This window comes from Rhinopithecus roxellana, chromosome 19 (genome assembly GCF_007565055.1).
Source record: "Rhinopithecus roxellana isolate Shanxi Qingling chromosome 19, ASM756505v1, whole genome shotgun sequence".
Taxonomy (NCBI): Eukaryota; Metazoa; Chordata; class Mammalia; order Primates; family Cercopithecidae; genus Rhinopithecus; species Rhinopithecus roxellana.
Window position 1 is genome coordinate 14,136,488 of NC_044567.1, and position 23,690 is coordinate 14,160,177.

The following is a 23,690-nucleotide window of genomic DNA, read 5'->3' on the forward strand; positions in this document are numbered from 1 at the left end:
AATTTACACATAACCTATGCACATCCTCCTGTATTGTACTTTAAATCATTTCTAGATTACTTGTAGTACCTAATACAAGGTAAATGCTTGTAAATCATTATTATACTGTATTGTTTTTATTTGTACTTTTATTGTTATTTTTATTTATTATTATTTTTTTGAGACAGAGTCTTGCTCTGTTGCCCAGGCTGGAGTCCAGTGGCATGATCTTGGCTCACTGCAAGCTCTGCCTTCCAGGTTCACGCCATTCTCCTGCCTCAGCCTCCCAAGTAGCTGGGACTATAGGCACCTGCCTCCACGCCCGGCTCATTTTTTATTTTTTTGAGATAGAGTCTCGCTGTCTCCCAGGCTGGAGCGCAGTGGCACGATCTCGGCTGACTGCAAGCTCCGCCTCCCGGGTTCACACCCAGCAGCTAGGACTACAGGCGTCCCCCACCACGGCCAGCTAATTTTTTTTTGTATTTTTAGTAGAGACGGGGTTTCACCATGTTAGCCAGGATGGTCTCGAACTCCTGACCTCGTGATTCACCCGCCTCAGCCTCCCAAAGTGCTGGGATTACAGGCTGAACCACCACACCCGGCTTTGCTATCATGTTTTAAAAATTAGTATCTACCGGCCAGGCGCGGTGGCTCAAGCCTGTAATCCCAGCACTTTGGGAGGCCGAGACGGGCGGATCACGAGGTCAGGAGATCGAGACCATCCTGGCGAACACGGTGAAACCTCGTCTCTACTAAAAAATACAAAAAACTAGCTGGGCGAGGTGGCGGGCGCCTGTAGTCCCAGCTACTCGGGAGGCTGCGGCAGGAGAATGGCGTAAACCTGGGAGGCGGAGCTTGCAGTGAGCTGTGATCCGGCCACTGCACTCCAGCCTGGGCGACAGAGCGAGACTCCGTCTCAAAAAAAAAAAAAAATTAGTATCTACCACTTCATAGGGTTGTTGTGAGGATTCAACAAAATAATGTACTTCTCATAGCATATGTGTGCATGTTAGCTGTCACTACGATATATCTTTATGGTGACCCTAATGGGGTCCTGACAATCTACCATGCTCTCAGGATAACCTGCTTTGCCCTTTTTATCCTGAAGATTTAGGTGATGTGTGCCTGTGATCCCAGTTACTTAGGAGGCTGAGACAGGAAGGATCACCTGAGCCAGGGAGGTCGAGGATGCAGTGAGCCATGATTATGCCACTGTATTCCAGCCTGGGTGACAGACTGACAGAGCAAGACCCTGTCTCAAAAAAAAAAACAAAAAACAAAAAACAAAACCCAATCCTGGAGACTTAGGCCCCTATGTATTTACTACCTCCCTACAATCTTCCACCAGAAGTAGAAGGCACCGGCCATTTAAATTACTGGCGACCACTTGAGAAGAGAATTATGGTGCCTTAGCTATGGAACCACTTATGATCCTGCTTACAGTCTAGGCTTTAGATTTGGTCTGTTGACTTGATGTTGCTAGACTCCAACTGCCTGAAGCAAGCGGCTCTCCTGGACTGCTTGCTAGAAACTTAGAGGTATTAGGTTGGACTCCATTGCTTGTTCATGGCCTAGTGGCAGGGGTGGTGGCCTTGAGCCTGAGGTTGTGGTTAACCAGACACTCTGAGGTGGAAACATGAAGCTGCTGGAATATCACCTGATACGGTGAGGGTGGGAGGGAACGGGGACCCAGAAAGGGTCAGACAGAGAACAAAGTAATATCTGTGGGCCTTTTTACCCTGGAAAGGAATTTCAGGTGGGTCAAACCCCACTAGCATTCTCCAAAACTAGGCAGAAGAAAAAGGAAGCTGTTGGTTCAGAATTGAAGATGCTGGAAGTGGGAGAGGACCCTGTCAGAGTGATGGAGAAAGAACAGGCATCCCCCCACCCCCGGCATCTCCAGAACCCAAAAGCCTTAAAGGGACCAGTGACTTCATTTATATCCAGTGCTTTATTAAAGATAAATAGTCTTATAAGAGGAGAAGTAAATGTGTTCACAGGCCAACAGAGAGTGCATGTATATGAGAAAGAGATACATGAGGTCCCTGATCTGTGCTCTGAAGGAGTAGTCAGTCAGGCAGGGCCTGGGCCAACCAGTAAGGCAGATGAGGGTCCCTGTCCTGGGGGACTCACTGCTCCTGGGTGCCCCAGGAGATGTAGTCTGGCCGTGTGGCCGCATGGTACTCATCGATGAGCTGCTGCACAATCTCCCTGGATGTGTCCATCTCATCAAAGTTGTCCTTGAACATGTCCTCCTTGCGGAACTGCTCCAGGAAGGCCTCCCGCTTCCGCAGCTTGTCATACTGGCGACAGGTTCTCTCGAAGAGCTTGGGGTGTGCAGAAAACAGGGGTTACAGGCCAGGGCGCGGTGGCTCAAGCCTGTAATCCCAGCACTTTGGGAGGCCGAGACGGGCGGATCACGAGGTCAGGAGATCAAGACCATCCTGGCTAACATGGTGAAACCCCGTCTCTACTAAAACTACAAAAAACTAGCCGGGCGACCTGGCGGGCGCCTGTAGTCCCAGCTACTCAGGAGGCTGAGGCAGGAGAATGGCGGGAACCCGGGAGGCGGAGCTTGCAGTGAGCTGAGATCCGGCCACTGCACTCCAGCCTGGGCGACAGAGCGAGACTCCGTCTCAAAAAAAAAAAAAAAAAAAAAAAAAAGAAAACAGGGGTTACAAAGAACTTAAAAGAATACTATGGCCCAGAAAGCCGGGGAACCAAGGCTGGGCCATGCCCACAGCAAAAAAGCTAGAAGCAGGGCCAGCAGATGCGGAGACGTGAGGTATAGTCAGGAAACTGATTCAGGGAAAAAAAGATGCAAACTGTGAGACTCACCGAGGAGATGCTGGTGTGGTTGGCCATCATGAGCCCACTGACCCGGTGGGCCGAGGGCAGGTAGGGAGACTTCCTCGACAGGGCCACTTGGATGCTGGCGGGGCCCCACGGGATGAAGTTGGCCAACTTCCGTTCCCGGATCCTCTGCAGGCTCTTGTGGACCTGGGGTGGGCACAGGAGCAGTGGAGGTGGCCTCTCCTCTACCCCTGTGGGTCCAGGGTGCGGGATGAAGGGGCCTCCCCTACCTGGGTGGGGTCCACCTCTCCCTGGATGATGTTGAGGATGGCGATGTAGCAGTGGTTGGTCTGGCGGTCTCGGCCTGTGGACACCATCACGTTCTTGGGCTGCAGCAGCCGCCTCATGACATCCAGGACCGTGGTCTTCCTCACGCTGGCCACCTGATAGGACAGTGAGACAGGAACCTGGCCAGCGCTCAGGGCAGAGTCCCCCTTTGGCTTCTCCTTGGCAGAAGCCAAAGGCAGAAGGAGAGTGGAGAGCAAGTCAGCAAGAAAGTCGCCTGCTCTGTGCTAGTCCCTGAGCACAGTGCCTCGGGGCCCGCAAAGGGCAGCTCTTGGGGCAGTGGGGAAGACAGAAAGCCTAGGGCAGGGCCTGCTGGGCCCCGGGCCGGCCTGGCCTGGGACACTGAAGGCTGCTCTTACTGATTGATCCGTAGTGAGCGGGGTGTAGCCGGTCATGAGGAAGTGGAGCCGTGGGGTGGGAATGAGCGAGGCGATGAGGCCGATGAGGTCATTGTTCATGTAGCCAGGGTAGCGCAGGGTGGTGGTGCTGGCCGACATGATGGTGGACACCTGGGGACAGGGGTGCCATGTCATGGGCCTCGGCCACAGTGGGACCTCCCTTCCCCAGATGACCCTAAAACAAGGAGGGCTTCTAGTCCAAAGAAGTCTGGGAATGGGGGCCCACCAGCTGGTTGATCTGGGAGAAGGACGGGTTCTGGATGTGCAGGCGGTCTGTGGCAATCCGGTTCAGGGCTGTGTTGTCCAGCACCACCTGCGGGGACAGAGGAGGGTCACAGATCAATGGGGATAGGAAAAACAGGAGCTCTGCCTGACCCTAGGCTCTGAAGCTTAAAATTCCTTTGAGTTTTATGGTCAGAAAGATCCACTGAAAAGGGATTTGCACTGACCTAAGGCAAAGGAGGGCTCAAAATGGATTTTTAAAGTTTTCTTTTCATCTTATTTAAACAGTTCTTTTTTTTTTTTTTGAGACAGCATTTCACTTTGTCACCCAGGCTGGAGTGCAGTCAGTGGCACGATCTCTGTTCAGTGCAGCCTCTGCCTCTGAGGCTCAAGTGATCCTTCTGCATGTACCACCACTCCCGACTAATTTTTGTATTTTTAGTAGAGATGGTGTTTCACCATGTTGCCCAGGCTGGTCTTGAACTCCTAGACTCAAGTGATCCAACCACCTTGGCCTCCCAAAGTGCTAGGATTACAGCTATGAGCCACTGTACCTGGCTAAAATGGATTTTTTTAAATACATGAAAATGATTTAATAGACTTGAGTGGGTATGGGGTGTTGAGAGTTGGGAGAGGTAGAATCTAGGACTCACCACACAGTCTGCGTTCTGCGTCAGCCTCTTGAGTGTGAGGAGTGAATTGTAAGGCTGAACCACCACATCGCTCATCTCGTCCTGGTTGGGAAACACTGAGTATGTCTGCACCAGCTTCTTAGGATACCTGGTGGCGGTTGGGGAAAGGATCAGGGCAACAGACTGCAGGCGCTGTGAACATGATGCTCCCTAACAACTGTCCAGAAGCAGCTAAATCTTGATGGCGAAACTGGGGTGGGGTCAGATCAGTAGAGAAGGGAGCCTTGACTTTTGGAAGTCTGTAACCCTACAGGGGGAAAGGCAGAGACATCTTAGACTCTGGGCTTCCAAATCCACACCTGGTCACACTCCCTCGACTTTCATCCAGGGCTCAGGTTCCAGGCTCCAGTTCCCACTACTGGGAGTGTGATGGGGTTCTCAGTCATTGTAACTTCATTTTCCTCTCTATAGGAGGGAATAGAACTCTTTCCTGTTCCAGCAAATATGGAGTTATATCTGCTGGGTCCACTAGTCATTTAGGAAGCCAAGCTGGAAACCTTTCCTAATCCCCAGACACAAACTTACCTGTCATTCAGCCGTTCTAAGAGGTAGGAGCCCAGTCCAGAGCCTGTCCCCCCAGCAATGGAGTGACACAGCACAAAGCCCTGCATGGGGAAGCAGCAGTCAGTGTCCAGGTATCTAGTGGCAAGATGTCAAACTAGACCCATCTCATAATTTTTCAGGACTCCCATTTTCCCGAGCCCTTGCTTCCCCTCCAGTCCCCTCACTTATATAGCTTAGGCGACTGCCTTGCTTCCAGCAAGGCCTGATAGCTTCTGTCCAGTGCAAAGTGTACATGAGTGGGTCTCGTTCCTAACAGGTCGCTTCTAGAGGGTGCTGCCAAGCCTTGCCTATGTCGGCTCCTACCAGCATTCCTGGGACACTTACCTCCAGACTATCACTACCATCTGCCTCCCGGTCTATGATGTCAAAAATGTCCTCGTGGATCTTTTCTCCCTGTACAGACATGGGGGAGGGTCAGAGTGGGACAGAACCACGGGAGGACTCCGGCCTCAGAAAAGCCACCCTCGATTCTCCTTATAGCACCCAGGAGTCCTTTTATGGAGCATAGCTGCCTGCTTTTCATCTACATTGAGAGGCGGTACGGTGCAGTGGTTACAAGAAAGCACTCTACACCCAGACTACCTGGGTTCATACATTAGCTCTATTTTTTTTTTTGAGACGGAGTCTTTCTCTATCTCCCAGACTAGAGTGCAGTGACCTGATCTTGGCTCACAGCAACCTCCGCCTCCCGGGTTCAAGTGATTCTCCTGCCTCAGTCTCCCCAGGAGCTGGGATTACAGACACGTGCCACCATGCCCAGCTATTTTTTGTATTTTTAGTATAATCAGAGTTTCACCATGTTGGCTAGGCTGGTCTTGAACTCCTGACCTCAGGTGATCTGCCCGCCTTGGCCTCCCAAAGTGCTAGGATTACAGGCATGAACCACCGTGCCCGGCCCATTAACTCTACTTCTGTGTAGCTTTGGGCAGCTTATTTAATTGCTCTATGCCTCAGTTTCCTCATCTGTACTAACAGTACAGATCTAACAGTGTTGGGGCCAGTTATGTTTTGGAATTCAAAATTATTTCAGATTTTAGAAAGTTATTACGGTATATATAATATATATTAAATAAAATTCCAGTGGGAGTCAGAAGCACGTTAATCAAACACATTAGTATTTCTGTAATAAAAGGCATCAGTAATGACAATAAGTTGGATAGAAACTATAGGGCTGGCGCGGTGGTTCAGGCCTGTAATCCTAGCACTTTGGGAGGCCGAGGCAGGCGGATCACGAGGTCAGGAGATCAAGACCATCCTGGCTAACACGGTGAAACCCCATCTCCACTAAAAATACAAAAATTAGCCAGGCGTGATGGCAAGTGCCTGTAATCCCAGTTACTCGAGAAGCTGAGGCAGGAGAATCGCTTGAACCCAGGTGGCAGAGGTTGCAGTGAGCCAAGATCACACCACTGCACTCCAGCCTGGGCAACAGAGTGAGACTCCGTCTCAAAAAATAATAATAATAAATAAATAAAAAAGAAACAGCCTGTCTTCATTGAGATTTGTTTTTGCTGCTGAACTAGTTATGAAATGCCCTTTGGTTTCATGGCTTTCTGGATCCTGGAAAGGCACATAAAGGACTGTGGACCTGTAGTACTTACTTCTAGGGTTGTTGGGAGATTTAGAAAAATTAATATATGTAAAGCACTTAGAATGGCCTGGCACACTGCATTAGCTAGCATAGGCGCTTGACAATATTACATAGTCCACTCCCTGCAGCCACATCTCTCCCTCCAGCATTCATACATCCCTGATCTGGTTTCCTCTCTCTCCGGGACGTCATAGGGCCTGTCCCTACCCAGGGAGTTGTGGGCCCTGTCAGGGAACAGGAAACGACCTGGGAGAATCCACTGGCCCAGTTGTTGCCAGCTCCTCCTCCATGCTCTGACAGGTAGATGTTCTCTGGGTTGTAGAGCTTGGCATAGGGGGAGTTGAGGATGGAGTGGATCACCCGGGGCTCCAAGTCCAGCAGCACGGCCCGGGGGATGTAGTGCTCATCGTCTGCCTGTCAAGGGGGGTCCAGGAGGGGGCCCAATCAGCTAGGGTGGCCCAAGTCCTAAGTCCTCTCAACTCTGGCTCCCTCCGGCCCTCCCTCCTCAAGCCAGCCGCCTGGCCCCTCTGCCCAGCATGGTTCCCAGTACCAGGCCACTCCCTTCCCTTCCACCCCCTCGGGCCATTACCGCCCCTGGCCAAGTCGCTGGGGGCACCTGGTAGAAAAAGACGTCCTTGCGGTCAGTGCCTTCGGTGGCGAACTCCTCCACGATGCCCTCGGGGCTGATACCATGCTCAGCGCACAGCTGTTTCCAGAACTCGAACCCAACTGGGGGCGTGGGGGGGGGCAGGGGAGAAAGAAGATATCTAGTTCCGGGCAGGTTCCAGTCAGGAGCGGGGGGACTGGGCGCCTGCGTCCAGGGATAAGAAGTCAAGCCGCAGGACTCTCCCGTGTCTGAGGAAAGGACTGTACGCCAGGGACAGGGCAGGGGAGGGCCCCGCGGGGCTGGGCAAGTGGACACTGGGTCAGGGATGTCTCGCCTTTCAGAGAACTACGATTCTGGCAAGGATAGATGGAGTCCAGGATCCTACAGCGAGATCACATTGACCCTAAGGAACCTGGCTAGCTGAGGGGCCGGAGTTTCGCTCACTCTGATTGCCGCACTGGCCCAACTGTAGGGTGATGATTTCCCTCGGCATCGCTCCTCAGGCACCGGCGTTGCAGCCGCTCCCGCCCGCAACGCCGCCGCACGCCAGCCCGCTGGCCGCAAGACGCAGGCGCGAAACAACAAGCTCCTCCCACGAGCTTCCTCCGCTCCAATGAGAACCGAGTTCTGGCAATGAATGGCATGTCTTTAAGCATTGGCCTTCATTCATGCAGATTGCGCGTGCGCGGCTCCTGATACGGCTCTGCGGCGACGGATCAGGGTCCGCGCCTCAGCGCTGGCGGGGTACTTTGACTCGGCGTCCTTCCTCCCCTCTGGGTAGACGCCCGCTTGGTCCTGCGCGCAAGCGCGCTGTGGTGCAAAGCGGCCTCCCACGCCGAATCGCGCATCTGCGCAGTTGCTGTTATTGTGACTGTCGGGCCACGGCCCCGGATGTTGTGGCTGCCGGGGGGAGATGGCGGAGGCCGAAGGGGTGGCGGCGGCCCCAGGCCCGGCTTCGGGGTCGACTTTCAGGGGCCGCCGAGATGTGTCAGGCTCCTGGGAGCGGGACCAGCAGGTTGAGGCGGCGCAGCGGGCCCTGGTCGAGGTACTGGGGCCTTACGAGCCTCTGCTGAGTCGGGTGCAGGCAGCCCTGGTGTGGGAGCGGCCAGCTAGGAGCGCCCTGTGGTGCCTGGGGCTGAACGCGGCTTTCTGGTGAGAGAACTGGACCCTCGGAAACCCTCCGAGTCCCGAATTCGTCGGTTTCTCTAGGGCTGTACTTGCCTGCCCTGTTTTCTTCGCTGCGCTGGCTCCTTCCTGTACCTGCCTAATTTTGCCTCACCTCTTTCCACTCCATCCCGCCTGCAGGCTTGGGCACCCCAGTTCTTCCCAGGGCCGTCCACCCATCTTCTCTGCCTTACCGGTGCCCGCACCTCCGCTGTGCACATCTGGCGGGAGCTTCTGGTAACATCTTGAGCCGCTCAAGAGTGAGCTAGGGCGCCTCTTTTGAGCCCGGGAAAGCTGCGTCCCTTTAAAGCCATCACTTCCTTTCTCTTGTCTGTTCAAGTGCAAGTTCTAGATTGTTTCCAGAGGTTTTAGTAGTTATTGTTGGAGTACAGGCGTGAAGTCTTGCAAAGGTATCCATAGGTGTGATTTTAAAACAAGCTTTAGCGATTCGCATGAATTCGCATGCTATATTTCTAGGAAGGAAGTTTATGAAGTCTGAGCGTCAGTGTGAGCCCCCAAAGCTGAAAATGGAAAGAAAAATACAAGCTTTTAAAGAACAGTTAGGAAATGATGACGGAGATTTCACCCGTTTCAAAGCCACCTGTGATTGTAACTCCTCCCTGTTCCAAGGAATTAGAGGCATCCGTAGCCATTGTTTATAGGCAAGGAAATTGAGGATGTCCAATAGTGTGTGTGTTTTCCCGAGCTGGAAAAGTAGCACTATAAATATGCTTTTATCTGTGTGTGTCATGCTCTGTGAAAATGGAACTGCTACTTCTCTGAGTTGTTATCACCTAAAGCGGACCTAGGACTTCATAGGAGCTAGCAACCATAGTTTTGGATTTATTCGTAATGGAAGAGGTTCCGAGGGAACTGACTTATAGGGGGCCTTCTGCAGCTGAATGGATTAAGACTATTCTGGATAAGCCTGAAACGAAATATGTGTGTTTTTTAAATGTGTTTTTGCTAAAAATAGCTTTCCCCTTAAAATTGGTTTTAAAATCAAAACATTATCCTTTATCTGAAAGATTTTCAGTGAGCTGAAGCAGAACAAATAATTCCAAGTTCATTGACCCGAAGACAGTGTTCAGCTGTTAAGCTAATCCTCTCCCAGTTTGAAAGAGACCCAGTTAAATGTGTCACAGTAGTCTCTGGCATTTGTGGCTTCCAGAGCCTTTAGCATACTCGATGGTAAACTTTTCCTACTACTTTCTTCATTTATTCTTGGTAGTGCTTTCCCCCCTTTTTTTTTTAGACAAGAGTTTCGCTCTTATTGCCCAGGCTGGAGTGCAATGGCGCGATCTCGGCTCACCACAACCTCCGCCTCCAGGATTCAAGCATTTCTCCTACCTCAGCCCCCCAAGTAGCTGGGATTATAGGCATGAGCCACCAAAACCGGCTAATTTTGTATTTTTTAGTAGAGATGGGGTTTCTCCATGTTGGTCAGGCTGGTCTTGAACTCCCGACGTCAGGTGATCTGCCTGCCTCGGCCTCCCAGAGTGTTGGGATTACAGGCGTGAGCCACTTCGCCTGGCTTTTTTTTTGAGACAAGGTCTTGCTCTGTCACCCAGGCTGGAGTGCAGTGGTATGATCTCGGCTCATTGCAACTTCCACATCTGGGCTCAAGCAATCCTCCCACCTCAGCCTCCACAGTAGCTGGGCAGAGGTGCACATCACCATGCTTGGCTAATTTTTAAAACTTTTTATAGAGACAGGGTCTCACTATATTGTGCAGGCTGGTCTTGAACTCCTAGGCTCTTGTGATCCTCCTGCCTTGGCCTCCCAAAGTGCTGGGATTATAGGCATGCATCACCGTGCCCAGCCAAGTGCTTCTTCCTTGACCCCTAGGTACTGATTCCCATTGCCCTCTGTAGAAATCTTCACTATAGCACCTCACTGAAGAGTGTTTTATCCAGTCAAAACATTTCCCACAGTGGTTTCTGTCTCTCTAGCAAGAAGGCTGGGCCTCATTAAACCAATTTGTATCAAAGTATGACTGCCTGATGAAAAAAGACACTTTATCAGGGTTTACTTATTTTTGTTTTGAGAGAGTTTCGCTCTTGTTGCCCAGGCTGGAGTGCAATGGCATGATCTCAACTCACTGCAACCTCCCCCTCCCGGGTTCAAGCGATTCTCCTGCCTCAGCCTCCCGAGCAGCTGGGATTACAGGCATGCACCACCAATGCCTGGCTAATTTTTGTATTTTTTTTTGTAGAGACAGAGTTTTGCCAGATTGCCCAGGCTCATCTCAAACTCCTGAGTTCAAAGCAATCCGCCTGCCTCAGCCTTCCAATGTGCTGGGATTACAGGTGTGAGCCACTGCACTGTACTGGGCCTTAAATGGATTTTTAAACCAAAGATTTATTAATGCAAATGAATTGGTAGCATGTATGCTGTTCTTTTTGAGGAGGGGACTTTTTTTTTTTTGGAGACAGAGTCTCGCTCTGTCGCCCAGGCTGAAGTGTAGTGACGCCATCTGTGCTCACTGCAAGCTCCGCCTTCCAGGTTCATGCCATTCTCCTGACTCAGCTTCCCGAGTAACTGGGATTACAGGCGCCCGCCACCACACCTGGCTAATTTTGTGTTTTTTTTTTTTTTTTTTTTTTTTTTTGAGACAGAGTCTCGCTCTGTCGCCCAGGCTGGAGTGCAGTGGCCGGATCTCAGCTCACTGCAAGCTCCGCCTCCCGGGTTTATGCCATTCTCCTGCCTCAGCCTCCTGAGTAGCTGGGACTACAGGCACCTGCCACCTCGCCTGGCTAGTTTTTTGTATTTTTTAGTAGAGACGGGGTTTCACCGTGTTAGCCAGGATGGTCTCGATCTCCTGACCTCGTGATCCGCCTGTCTCAGCCTCCCAAAGTGAATTTTTTGTATTTTTTAGTAGAGATGGGGTTTCACTGTGTTAGCCAGGATGGTCTTGATCTCCTGACCTCGTGATCCGCAAGGAGGGGACCTTTCATCTGCCTCTTGACCAAGAGAGGTTTCTGAAGCAGAATGTGAGGTTGAGGTCTGCACATAAGGAGCTGCTGTGACTGGGACATATCTTTAGATGTTACAGCTAGCTTTAATTTGCGGGCCTCTACCAGTGTTTACTTAAGCTTATTAATATGCTATGTTTAGAGGCTCACTTAATGCCCCTTTTGTACTCTGGGTCTCTTAAAACATTGCTGTGATTGGGTTTTTATTTTTGGCATTTCCTAGTAGCTTGTCTGCTGTGTATCCAGAACACAGTTACTCTTGTTACAGTCCCATCACATTTTAAGAAGGTGCGGGAGAGAGACAACAAAGTGAGGATGTGACTTTTTTTTTTTTTTTTTTTTGAGACGGAGTCTTGCTCTGTCACCCAGGCTGGAGTGCAGTGGCGTGATCTCGGCTCACTGCAAGCTCCAGTTCCCGGATTCACACCATTCTACTGCCTCAGCCTCCCAAGTAGCTGAGACTACAGGGGCCCACCACCACACCAGCCTAATTTTTTGTGTTTTTTAGTAGAGACGGGGTTTCACCATGTTAGCCAGGATGGTCTCGATCTCCTGACCACCACGCCAGGCCTTTTTTTTTTTTTTTTTTTTTTTTTTGAGATGGAGTCTCCTCTGTCGCCCAGGCTGGAGCGCAATGGCATGATCTTGGCTCACTGCAACTTCCGCCTCCTAGATTCAAGCGATTCTCCCACCCTAGCCTCCCGAGTAGCTGGGATTACAGGCATCAGCCATCATGCCTAGCTAATTTTGGTATTTTTGTAGACATGGAGTTTCACCATGTTGGCCAGGCTGGTCTTGAACTCCTGACCTCAGGTGATCCACCCACCTTGGTCTCCCAAAGTGCTGGGGTTACAGGCATGAGCCACTGTTTCTGGCCGAGAATGTGACTCTTGAGACTAAAAGAACAGTTGGGTATGCCATTTCTGGAGAGGACTCCTACCTATGAAAGGTACAGATACTGTTAAGTCCCCAGAAACTTGGATAGTCTGGCATTGGAGTTCACAAAATTGTTTGGGGAAATGAGCTTCCTTGGTAGATAATTAGAGATGTAAAATGAAATTTGGGCTTCACATTCTAGTAGTGTCATATTGAGTATGAGTGCTGACATTTCGCTTAGGAATGTCGAAGAGTGTTCAGTTAACAAACATTTTAAATGTTTAAGAAAGGGAGGAGGATCATTAGCTCAAGTCAGAAAAATCAAATCTGAAATATTTAGTTTCTCTTTTATTATTTGTATTGAATAGGATAAAAATGGCATATCATTAACTGAGATTTTTGTGCATTTTGAGGTATTAGAAGATTGGATAGGAGTACAAAAAAAAAATCACAATTCAGGTAGGTAGCTCTTAATTTTCAGTGTTTTGTATACTCAGTCATATTTTGCTGTACCTGTGAAGATGCCTTCTTACATCTTAAAAAAAAAAAAAAAGATGGAGATAGATGTAGATACCTTGTCACTATAGTATTCCAAGGTTTTCACACTTTTTTTTTTTTTTCAGGTACCATAGAATTTATGGTGGCCATATCAGAGATCTTCCAGCCTAGAGTACTTCTGGTCACTGATCTGTTATTATTTCTAGGATAATAATAGAAATGTCAGGCCGTTCCTTCCAATTGCTTGTGTTTTCATTAGCCTCAACCTCATCTGTGAATGAGTGATTTGGGGGAAGAATATGAGAGTCAGCAAGCATGTATCCTGACAGGATCAGAAAAGAACAGATTTGGGTAACTTTTTGGTTTGACTCGTACTCTGAGATCAGAGGAGGGTACATGAACCCTGGAAATGTGTGAACTCCAAGCTCCCTCTGCCACCTAACATGAAGACATAGTTCAAGGAGGCCTACATAACTGCTGAGCTCTTTCCCAGTTGTTTTTTTTTTTTTGCTGGGAAAGGTGGGGGTTGTGGGGGGGACAGGGGGTCTCGCTCTGTTGCCCAGGCTGGAGTGCAGTGGCACAATCGTAGCTCACTGTAGCCTCTACCTCCTGGGCTCCAGCAGTCCTCCTGCCTCAGTCTTCCGAGTAGCTGGGACTAGAGGCACATGCCACTGGGCCCAGCCTATTTAAAAAACTTTGTAGAGACACAATCTCAATATGTTGCCCAGGCTGGTCTCAAACTGCTCAGCTCTAACAGCCCTCCCGGCTTGGCCTCGTAAAGTGCTAGGATTATAGGCATGACCCACTGCACCTTGACTGCTTTGTGGTTTTTAACAATCTGTGAATCTACATAGTCTTTGAATTAGGGATATTGTGTTTTTTTGTTTTTTGTTTTTGTTTTTGAGACAGAGTCTTGCTCTGCCACCCAGGCTGGAGTGCAGTGGCCGGCTCTCAGCTCACTGCAAGCTCCGCCTCCTGGGTTCATGCCATTCTCCTGTCTCAGCCTCCCGAGTAGCTGGGACTACAGGTGCCTGCCTCGTCGCCCGGCTAGTTTTTTGTATTTTTTAGTAGAGACGGGGTTTCACCGTATTAGCCAGGATGGTCTCGATCTCCTGACCTTGTGATCCGCCCGTCTCGGCCTCCCAAAGTGCTGGGATTACAGGCTTGAGCCACCGCGCCCGGCCAGAATTAGGGATATTGTTTTAGAGCAGTCCACAAGCTGAGTCCCAAGTAGAGATATCTGTTGGGATCTGCTTTTTGCAGTCACTAGTCTCAGTTAACCATACTCTATTTCTAGGAGGTTATTATAGAATTTGTTATTTCACAAATGAAATGTAAAAATTGTCTCCTTCCCCCCCCAAAAAAAATTTAAGAAAACGACCCAAAGAAGTGATTAAGGATATACAGCAATTCTGAGTTATAAGGTTAGGATTTGAGTAAAAAATAATAGAAACCAGAAATGGAAGATGGGAGCCCCATTTAAGTAGAGATATTTGTTCTGTTAAAAAAAAAAAAAAAAATCTACACATCAGATTTCTAATGAAATCTGTTGAGCAAATGTTCCTGATGATAGTCTTTGCAGGGTTCTTGTCTTCGTGAGCCAAGAAGACTCCCAAGGATGCCTTGGTTTACTTCGCCTCTCTTTGTCTTTAGTTTTTATCTGCCCTAATTGTAAGGTTGAGTGCTTTCTCTCCACTGTTAGCAGCTAGCTGGTTTCATTTCTGGTTTTTTTTTGCAAGCAACAACCGTCACTGCATGATATAGGTTGGGTTAATTTTTCCTTTGAATTTACTGGTGACTTGGGCTCATTAACCAGGCAGTCACAAGTGCTGTACAGTAATAGGCTTTCTGTCCCTGTAGAATGGGATGCTTTGTTTTGAAGTGCCCTTGAGACAAGCTTAATGTGTAATAACAAAGGAACCTAGAAATCGTGTCTTTGAAAATAGACGTGTGGTCATTATTTATGATTATAGCAAACTTTAATTTACTGGTACTAATAGTGAGGCTCCATGGTGTAGTTAACCACAAAAGTTTATGTTTGGTTCTGGAATTTCTCATGATGTTTCTGGACACTAGTTGCTATTCCAGGGATATTTTATTATTATTATTATTATTATTATTATTATTATTATTTTTGAGACAGAGTCTTGCTCTGTTGCCCAGGCTGGAGTGCAGTGGCGCGATCTTGGCTCATTGCAAGCTCCACCTCCCAGGTTCACGCCATTCTCCTGCCTCAGCCTCCCCAGCAGCTGGGACTACAGGTGCCTACCACCATGCCCAGCTAATTTTTTTGTTTATTTATTTATTTATTTGCATTTTTAGTAGAGACAGGGTTTCACTGTGTTAGCCAGGATGGTCTCGATCTCCTGACCTCGTGATCAGCCTGCCTTGGCCTCCCAAAGTGCTGGGATTACAGGTGTGAGCCACCGTGCCCGGCCTATTCCAGGGATATTTTATTTAGACTGATCATTTAATTGGATTTTAGTCCCTGACAAAGTGGAGGGACAGTTCACAAAAGGGGGAAAAACAAGTCAATGGATATATAAAATTTCACTCTCACAAATAATAAAATAATTCAAATATATGTAAATGGCAATGATTTACTAATTTCTGTCTTAAGTTTTTTTTTTTTTGGTGGGGGACAGGATCTCACTGTCGCCCAGGCTAGAGAGCAGTGGTGTGATCATGGCTCACTGCAACCTCAACCTCCTGGGCTCACGCCATCCTCCCACCTGAGCCTCTCAGGTAGTGGGGACTACAGGTGTGTGTCACCATACCTGGCTAATTGTTTTGTATTTTTCATAGAGACAGGGTTTCACCATGTTGCCCAGGCTGGTCTTGAACTGGGCTCCAGCAGTTCACCCACCTTGGCCTCCCAAAGTGCTGGGATTACAGGTGTGAGCTGCCACACCTGGCCTTAAGTATTTTTAATGATCATATTTAATTCTGGGGAAAATATGGAAAAATTATGGCTGATAGGAACATAAATTGGACAGCCCTTTTTTTTTTTTTTGAGACAGAGTCTTGCTGTGTCCCCAAGGCTGGAGTGCAGTGGTGCGATCTTGGCTCACTGCAAGCTCCACCTCCCAGGTTCACACCATTCTCCTGCCTCAGCTGGGACCACAGAAACCCGCCACCACGCCCGGCTAACTTTTTTTTGTGTTTTCAGTAGAGACGGGGTTTCACCATGTTAACCAGGATGGTCTCGATCTCCTGACCTCGTGATCTGTCCGTCTTGGCCTCCCAAAGTGCTGGGATTACAGGCGTGAGCCACCATGCCCAGCCCCTGGACAGCCCTTCTAGCAGGTAGTTTGGTAACATATTTTAAGCCACTGAAGAAGCTTTTCCAGGGCTGGGGGAAATGGAGAAGGAATACTAATGGGTATGGGTTTCTTTTGGAGTGATGAAAATGTTCTAAAATTACATAATGCTATTAGTTGTACAGCGCTGTGATTTTTTTTTTTTTTTCATCTCTGCTGCTGGCAGATGAATTGAAAGGGAATTTTATCGTATACAAACCATTATCTCAATAAAGCTATTTTCTTACCTTTTTTTTTTTTGAAATGGAGTCTCACTCCGTGGCCCAGACTGGAGTGCAGTGGTGTGATCTCGGCTCACTGCAACCTCTGCCTCTCAGATTCAAGTAGTTCTCCTGCCTCAGCCTCCTGAGTAGCTGGGACTACTGGTGTGTACCACCATGCCTGGCTAATTTTTGTATTTTTAGTAGAGACAGAGTTTCACCATATTGGCCGGGGTGGTCTTGAACTCTTGACCTCAAGTGACCCACCTGCCTCATCCTCCCAAAGTGCTGGGATTATAGATGTGAGCTACCATGCCCGACCAATAAACCTATTTGTTTAAAATAGTTAATGCCTTTGACATAGTAACATGCTCAGTGATGTATATAGTTCAGCTTTTCTTTATTACATCAAAAATGGGAAACTTTTGGCCGGGTGCAGTGGCTCACACCTGTAATCTCAGCACTTTGGGAGGCTGAGGCAGGCTGGTCACCTGAGGTTGGGAATTCAAGACCAGCCTGACCAACATGGAGAAACCCCATTTCTACTAAAAATGCAAAATCAGCCGAGTGTGGTGGCACATACCTGTAATTCCAGCTACCTCGGGAGGTTGAGGCAAGAGAATTGCTTGAACCCCGGAGGCGGAAGTTGTGGTGACCCGAGATCTCACCACTGCACTCCAGCCTGGGCAACAAGAGCGAGACTCCATCTCAAAAAAAAAAAAAAACAAATTGGAAACTTCTTAGTTTATTTTTGTTTATTTTATTTTATTATTTTTTTTTGAGATGGAATCTCCCTCTGTCTGTCGCCCAGGCTGGAGTGCAGTGGCATGATCTCGGCTCACTGCAGGCTCCACCTCCCTGGTTCACACTATTCTCCTGCCTCAGCCTCCCGAGTAGCTAGGACTACAGGTGCCCGCCACCATTTCTGGCTAATTTTTTGTAGTTTTAGTAGAGACGGGGTTTCACCATGTTAGCCAGGATGGTCTCGATCTCCTGACCTCATGATCCGCCTGCTTCAGCCTCCCAAAGTGCTGGCATTATAGGCGTGAGCCACAGTCTTAGTTTATTTTTTATTTTATTTGAGATGGAGTCTTGCTCTGTTGCCCAGGCTGGAGTGCAATGGCACAATCTCAGCTCACTGCAACCTCCGCCTCCCGGGTTCAGGCGATTCTCCTGCCTCAGCCTCCTGAGTAGCTGGGATTACAGGCACTCACCACCATGCCTAGCTAATTTTTGTATTTTTAGGTAAAGATGGGGTTTCACCATGTTGGCCAGGCTGGTCTTGAACTCCTGATATCAAGTGATCTACCTGCTTCAGCTTCCCAAAGTGCTGGAATTACAGACTTGAGCCACCATGCCTGGCCCATTCATTGTTTTTTTTGAGACAAGGTTTCACTGTTGTCACCCATGCTAGATTGCAGTGGTGTGATCATGACTCACCGTACCCTGAAACTCCTGAGCTCAAGCGATCATTCCACCTCATGGCTGAGACCGCAGGAGTTCATCACCACACCAGGCTAATTGTCTATGTATTATGTGAAAAAGTTTTAAAACCATAGTGTTTTTTTTTTTTTTTTTTTTGAGACGGAGTCTCGCTCTGTCGCCCGGGCTGGAGTGCAGTGGCCGGATCTCAGCTCACTGCAAACTCCGCCTTTCCGGTTCACGCCATTCTCCTGCCTCAGCCTCCAGAGTAGCTGGGACCACAGGCGCCCGCCACCTCGCCCGGCTAGTTTTTTGTATTTTTCAGTAGAGACGGGGTTTCACCGTGTTAGCCAGGATGGTCTCGATCTCCTGACCTCGTGATCCGCCCGTCTCGGCCTCCCAAAGTGCTGGGATTACAGGCTTGAGCCACCGCGCCCGGCCACCATAGTGTTTTTATGTGTGAATTTTTAAATGAAGAGAATAACCTGTCTTCACATTTTTTAGAGTACATATGTGGATAATGGATTATTTTTTAAATGTTTTATTATGGAAAGCTTAAAACATGTGTAAGTAAACAGAATAATATTGTGTGCCACCATGTACATACTATTATTTTTTTCAATTCATGGCCAGTTTTGTGTCTTCCATACCCCAGTTCTTTTCTACCTGTTCCTTATTGTTTTGAGACAAGTTATTGATGTGTCATATCATTTAATCTAGGTATTTCAGTATATTTTTCTGAAAAAGAGACTTCAAGAAACATCTGCCATCATTATCACATGCAAAAAATTAATGATTCTAGTCAGTGTTCACATTTCCAATTTCCTTATAAATGTCATAAATGATACTTCTTTTTTTCTTTTTTGAGACAGGGTCTTGCTCTGTCTCCCAAGCTGGAGTGCAATGGCACAATCAGAGCTCACTGCAACCTCAACCTTTTGGCTCTAGCAATCCTGCCACCTCAGCTTCCCAAGTAACTGGGACTACAAGCATGCACCACCACACCTAGCTTATGTTTTTCTTTTCAGTAGAGATGAGGTCTTGCTATGTTGCCCAAGCTGGTCTCAAACTCTTCAGCTCAAGTGATCCTCCTGCCTCAGCCTCCCAAAGTATTGGGATTACAGGCTTTAGGTACCACACCTGGCCTGTTGTGTGTGGTTTTGGTTTTTGGGTTTTTTTTAAACTTTTTTTTCCTCACAAACCAATTTGTTAGTGTTTAGGTAGCTTTTTCTGTTTTGCTTTTTTGGTTTTTGAGATAGGGTCTTGCCGTGTCACCCAGGCTGGAATACAGTGGCATGATAATGGCTCGCTGCAACCTTAGTTTCCGGGACTCAAGCTATCATCCCACCTCAGCCTGCTGAGTAGCTGGGATTACAGGAGCCCGCCACTATGCCCAGCTAATTTTTGTATTTTTAGTGGAGATGGGATTTCGCCATGTTGGCCAGGCTGGTCTTAAACTCCTATGTTGGCCAGGCTGGTCTTAAACTCCTGACCTCAGGTAATCCACCGGTTTGTTTGTTTATTTTTGAGACGGAGTGTCGCTCTTGTTGCCCAGGCATGTGCCACCACGCCTGGCTAATTTTTTTGTGTTTTTAGTAGAGACAGGGTTTCACCATGTTGGCCAGGCTGGTCTCTAACTCCTGACCTCAGGTGATCCACTTGCCTTGGCTTCCCAAAGTGCTGGGATTACAAGCGTGAGCCACCATGCCTGTCCCTGTACTTTTTTTTTTTTTTTTTGATAAACGTGAATTCATGTTAGTTGTATAATATTTTTTTTGAGACGGAGCCTCGCTCTGTCACCCAGGCTGGAATGCAATGGCACAATCTTAGCTCACCATAATCTCCGCCTCCTGGGTTCAAGTGATTCTCCTGCCTCAGCCTCCCAAGTAGCTGGGATTACAGGCATACACCACCACACCCGGCTAATTTTGTATTTTTAATAGACATGGGGTTTCTCCATGTTGGCTAGGCTAGTCTCGAACTCCCGATCTCAGGTGATCCACCCGCTTCGGCCTCCCAAAGTGCTGGGATTACAGGCATAAGCCACTGTGCCCAGTTGACAACCCTATTTCAATCTTTCCATCCCACCACCTAAAGGATACTGTGACTATATATAAGATTAAAAAATAAAAACAGCTTAACAGAAATAAGCCTCTAGAGTTGCCTCAGGCCATTGATCTCTCTACAGCCAGTGCATCATCCCAACAAACAAGCACATTTAACAAGGCCAAGAGGCCGGGCGCGGTGGCTCAAGCCTGTAATCCCAGCACTTTGGGAGGCCGAGACGGGCGGATCACGAGGTCAGGAGATCGAGACCATCCTGGCTAACATGGTGAAACCCCGTCTCTACGAAAAAATACAAAAAACTAGCCGGGCGAGGTGGCGGGCGCCTGTAGTCCCAGCTATTCGGGAGGCTGAGGCAGGAGAATGGCGTAAACCCGGGAGGCGGAGCTTGCAGTGAGCTGAGATCCGGCCACTGCACTCCAGTCTGGGCGACAGAGCGAGACTCCGTCTCAAAAAAAAAAAAAAAAAAAAAAAAACAAGGCCAAGAAGAAGGGCTCTAGGGCTTCTTGCTCACCAGTGCTGCTGCTTCCCTTCCCCAGCAGCAGCACTTGGCATCGCTGTTTTCTCCAGAGTACTTGAAAGGGCTCTCTAGGGAGGTTTGCCAGACTGTCGGCAATTTCCCCTTCCCAGAGCACGATTACTAACACAAATAGAAACTAGGGTAGGAAAAGGATATTAAGCTCTCCTAAGAAGGTTGGTTTTCCAGAGATGGCAATAAAAACAAATATCCCTTATAATAAACCAGTAAACGTTAAAAAAAAAAAAAAAAAGACTGTTTCTCTAAGACCTGGGCTATTGAAATAGCTTGTTACAGCCCTTACCTTCCATTCTTGTAAGCTATGCTTCAACTCAATTCAACATACCTTTATATGCCAAGGCCTTGTGGTAAGAAGCCCAGTTACAGAAAAAAGTAAGACACACAAACTTGACTATCAAGTAAATTCATGTGTGTTTGTGTTCACGATGTAACATGACAGGTAATAATAACAAACAGGAAGATATCTAAGCTGTGATTTGCAAGATAAGTGGTAAGAAAATGGGGCCGAAAGGTGTGGTAAGAGAGAGAAGACATTCAGATAGGGAGAACACCAGTCTAATAAGATACTTAAGGAATTGCAAGTAATTTGATAAAACTGAAATATAAAAAACAAAGGGAGGGAATCAATGTGGGGAGAGAGGCAGGAGCCAGATCATGAAGGCCCTTTTATGACAGGAGGTAGTGGGATTTCATCCTGCAGATGAAGATAAGTCAATAGTTTCATAAAGGGTATATTTTCTGGGTCTTGAAGGCTAAAATTGTGAGCATCTTCCATAACAAGATTAATCCTTATCCATAAGTCAGTTTTAGTCCCAGATTTATCTTTTTTTGGAACAAGCCACAATAAGAACTTCAGAGAAAGAAGAGTTTTTTTGTGTAGTATAAAATAACATTTCTTGACCAGGCGCGGTGGCTCATGCCTGTAATCCCAGCACTTTGGGAGGCCAAGGCAGGCGGATCACGAGGTCAGGAGCTCAAGACTAGCCTGGCCAACATGGTGAAATCCCATCTCTACTAAAAATATACAAATTAACTGGGCGTCGTGTTGCACGCCTGTAATCCCGGCTACTTGGGAGGCTGAGGCAAGAGAATTGATTGAACCCAGGAGGCAGAGGTTGCAGTGAGCCAAGGTCACGCCACTGCACTCCAGCCTGGGTGACAGAGTGAGACTCTTGTCTCAAAAAAAAAAAAAAATTATACAAGTAACATGAATTCACGTTTATTGAAAAAAAAGTAGAGGACCAGGCACAATGGCTCACACCTGTAATCCCAACACTTTGGGAGGCCAAGATGGGTGGATCGCCTGAGGTCAGGAGTTTGAGACCAGCCTGGCCAACATGGTGAAACTGTGTCTCTACTAAAAATACAAAAAAATTTGCCAGGCATGATGGCGCACGCCTGTAATCCCAGCTACTTGGGAGGTTGAGGCAGGAGAATCGCTTGAACCTGGGAGGCAGAGGTTATAGTGAGCTGAGATAGTGCCACTGCACTACAGCCTGGGTCACAAGAGCAAGACTGTCTGAAGGGGAAGAAAAAAAAAAGGGCCAGGGTGCAATGGCTCATGCCTGTAATCCCAGCACTTTGGGAGGCCAAGGCAGGATCACGAGGTTAGGGAGTTCGTGACCAGCCTAGCCAATATGTTGTCTCAAAAAATTCTATCTCAAAAAAAAAAAAGTACAAAAGGCCAGGTGCAGTGGCTCATGCCTGTAATCCAGCATTTTGGGAGGCTGAGGCAGGTGAATCACAAGGTCAAGAGATCAAGACCATCCTGGCCAACGTGGTGAAACCCATCTCTACTAAAAAAAAAATTAGCTGGGCGTGGTGGCGTGTGCTTGTAGTCTCAGCTACTCGGGAGGCTGAGGCAGGAGAATCGCTTGAAACCAGAAGGTGGAGGTTGCAGTGAGCCGAGATCGTGCCACTGCACTCCAGCCTGGGTAACAAGAGTGAAACTCCATCTCAAAAAAAAAAAAAAAAGGTACAAGAATATCTAGAGACAAAATGTGAAGTTCCTCAGCCAATCCCCCGTGTATGTATGTATATTCAAATGTACAGCCGGATAAATTTATTTATTTATTTATTTTGAGACGGAGTCTTGCTCTGTCGCCCAGGCTGGAGTGCAGTGGCGCAATATCAGCTCACTGCAGGCTCCGCCTCCCGGATTCATGCCATTCTCCTGCCTCAGCTTCCCCGTGTAGCTGAGACTACAGGCGCCCGCCACCAGGCCCAGCTAATTTTTTTATTTTTTGTAGCTTTAGTAGAGACAGGGTTTCACCGTGTTAGCCTGGATGTTCTTGATCTCCTGACCACGTGATCCACCCGCCTCGGCCTCTCAAAGTGCTGGGATTACAGGCGTGAGCCACCGCCCTGGCCTTTTGTTTTGAAATGGAGTCTTGCTTTGTCTCCCAGCCTGGAGTGCAGTGGCGCGATCTCGGCTCCCTGCACCCTACACCTTCCATGTTCAAGTGATTCTCCTGCCTCAGCCTCCCGAGTAGCTGGGACTACAGGCACGCCACTGCACCAGGGTAATTTTTGTATTTTTAGTAGAGATGGGGTTTCGCCATGTTGTCCAGGCTGGTCTCGAATTCCTAACCTCAGGTGATCTGCCCACCTTGGCCTCCCAAAGTGCTGGAATTACAGGCTTCAGCCACCATGCCTAGTCTTTTCAGAATACTATGAAATGCTGTTTATATTCTTTTCTAATATATACATGATTTTCATCCAATATTTGTGTTTTTTGAGACAGGAATCTCACTCTGTTAGCCAGGCTGGAGTGCAGTGGCGCCATCTCCGCTCACTGCAACCTCTGCCTCCCAGGCTAGGGATTCTTGTGCCTCAGTCCCCCAAGTAACTAGGACCGCAAGCGCACCACCATGTTCAGCTCATTTTTTGTATTTTTTTTTTTTTTTTTGAGACGGAGTCTCGCTCTGTCGCCCGGGCTGGAGTGCAGTGGCCGGTTCTCAGCTCACTGCAAGCTCCGCCTCCCGGGTTTACGCCATTCTCCTGCCTCAGCCTCCGAGTAGCTGGGACTACAGGCGCCCGCCACCTCGCCCCGCTAGTTTTTGTTTTTGTTTTTTTTTGTATTTTTTAGTAGAGACGGGGTTTCACCGTGTTAGCCAGGATGGTTTCGATCTCCTGACCTCGTGATCTGCCCGTCTCGGCCTCCCAAAGTGCTGGGATTACAGGCTTGAGCCACCGCGCCCAGCCTTTTATATTTTTTTTTAGAGATGGTGTTTCGCCATGTTGCTGAGGCTTGTCTTGAACTCCTGAGCTCAAGCAATCTGGCTGCCTCAGCCTCCCAAAGTGCTGGGATTACAGGCATGAGCCCCCGCACCTGGCCAGAGCTCTGCAGTTCATGTTCACATCACGTGTTACTTAGGGGGAAAAAAGGGAAAAAAATGAAGACCGAGTGTAACATTTATGCTATCTGTACTAATCTATGTTT

General features: G+C 48.3%; 2 protein-coding genes across 2 annotated transcripts in view; one reads left to right on the plus strand and one right to left on the minus strand.

Annotated features, from left to right (window-relative positions):
- Positions 1-1,914: 1,914 nt before the first annotated feature.
- On the minus strand, positions 1,915-7,808 carry TUBG1 (tubulin gamma 1). Its single transcript, XM_010386012.2, has 11 exons — positions 7,636-7,808; positions 7,201-7,313; positions 6,831-6,998; positions 5,318-5,386; positions 4,955-5,034; positions 4,391-4,517; positions 3,742-3,828; positions 3,477-3,626; positions 3,063-3,215; positions 2,818-2,979; positions 1,915-2,306 (listed from the first exon to the last, which is right to left on the minus strand). Exons 1-11 carry the CDS (start codon positions 7,682-7,684, stop codon positions 2,109-2,111), a joined length of 1,356 nt encoding a protein of 451 aa, XP_010384314.1. The 5' UTR covers positions 7,685-7,808; the 3' UTR covers positions 1,915-2,108.
- A 172-nt stretch (positions 7,809-7,980) lies between these two features.
- Positions 7,981-23,690, plus strand: part of RETREG3 (reticulophagy regulator family member 3) — a 31,015-nt gene continuing 15,305 nt past the window's right edge. Inside the window, exon 1 of the mRNA XM_010386023.2 lies at positions 7,981-8,343. Coding sequence (XP_010384325.1) covers positions 8,105-8,343 — 239 coding nt within the window. The 5' untranslated portion in view covers positions 7,981-8,104. The remainder of the gene's footprint in view (positions 8,344-23,690) is intronic.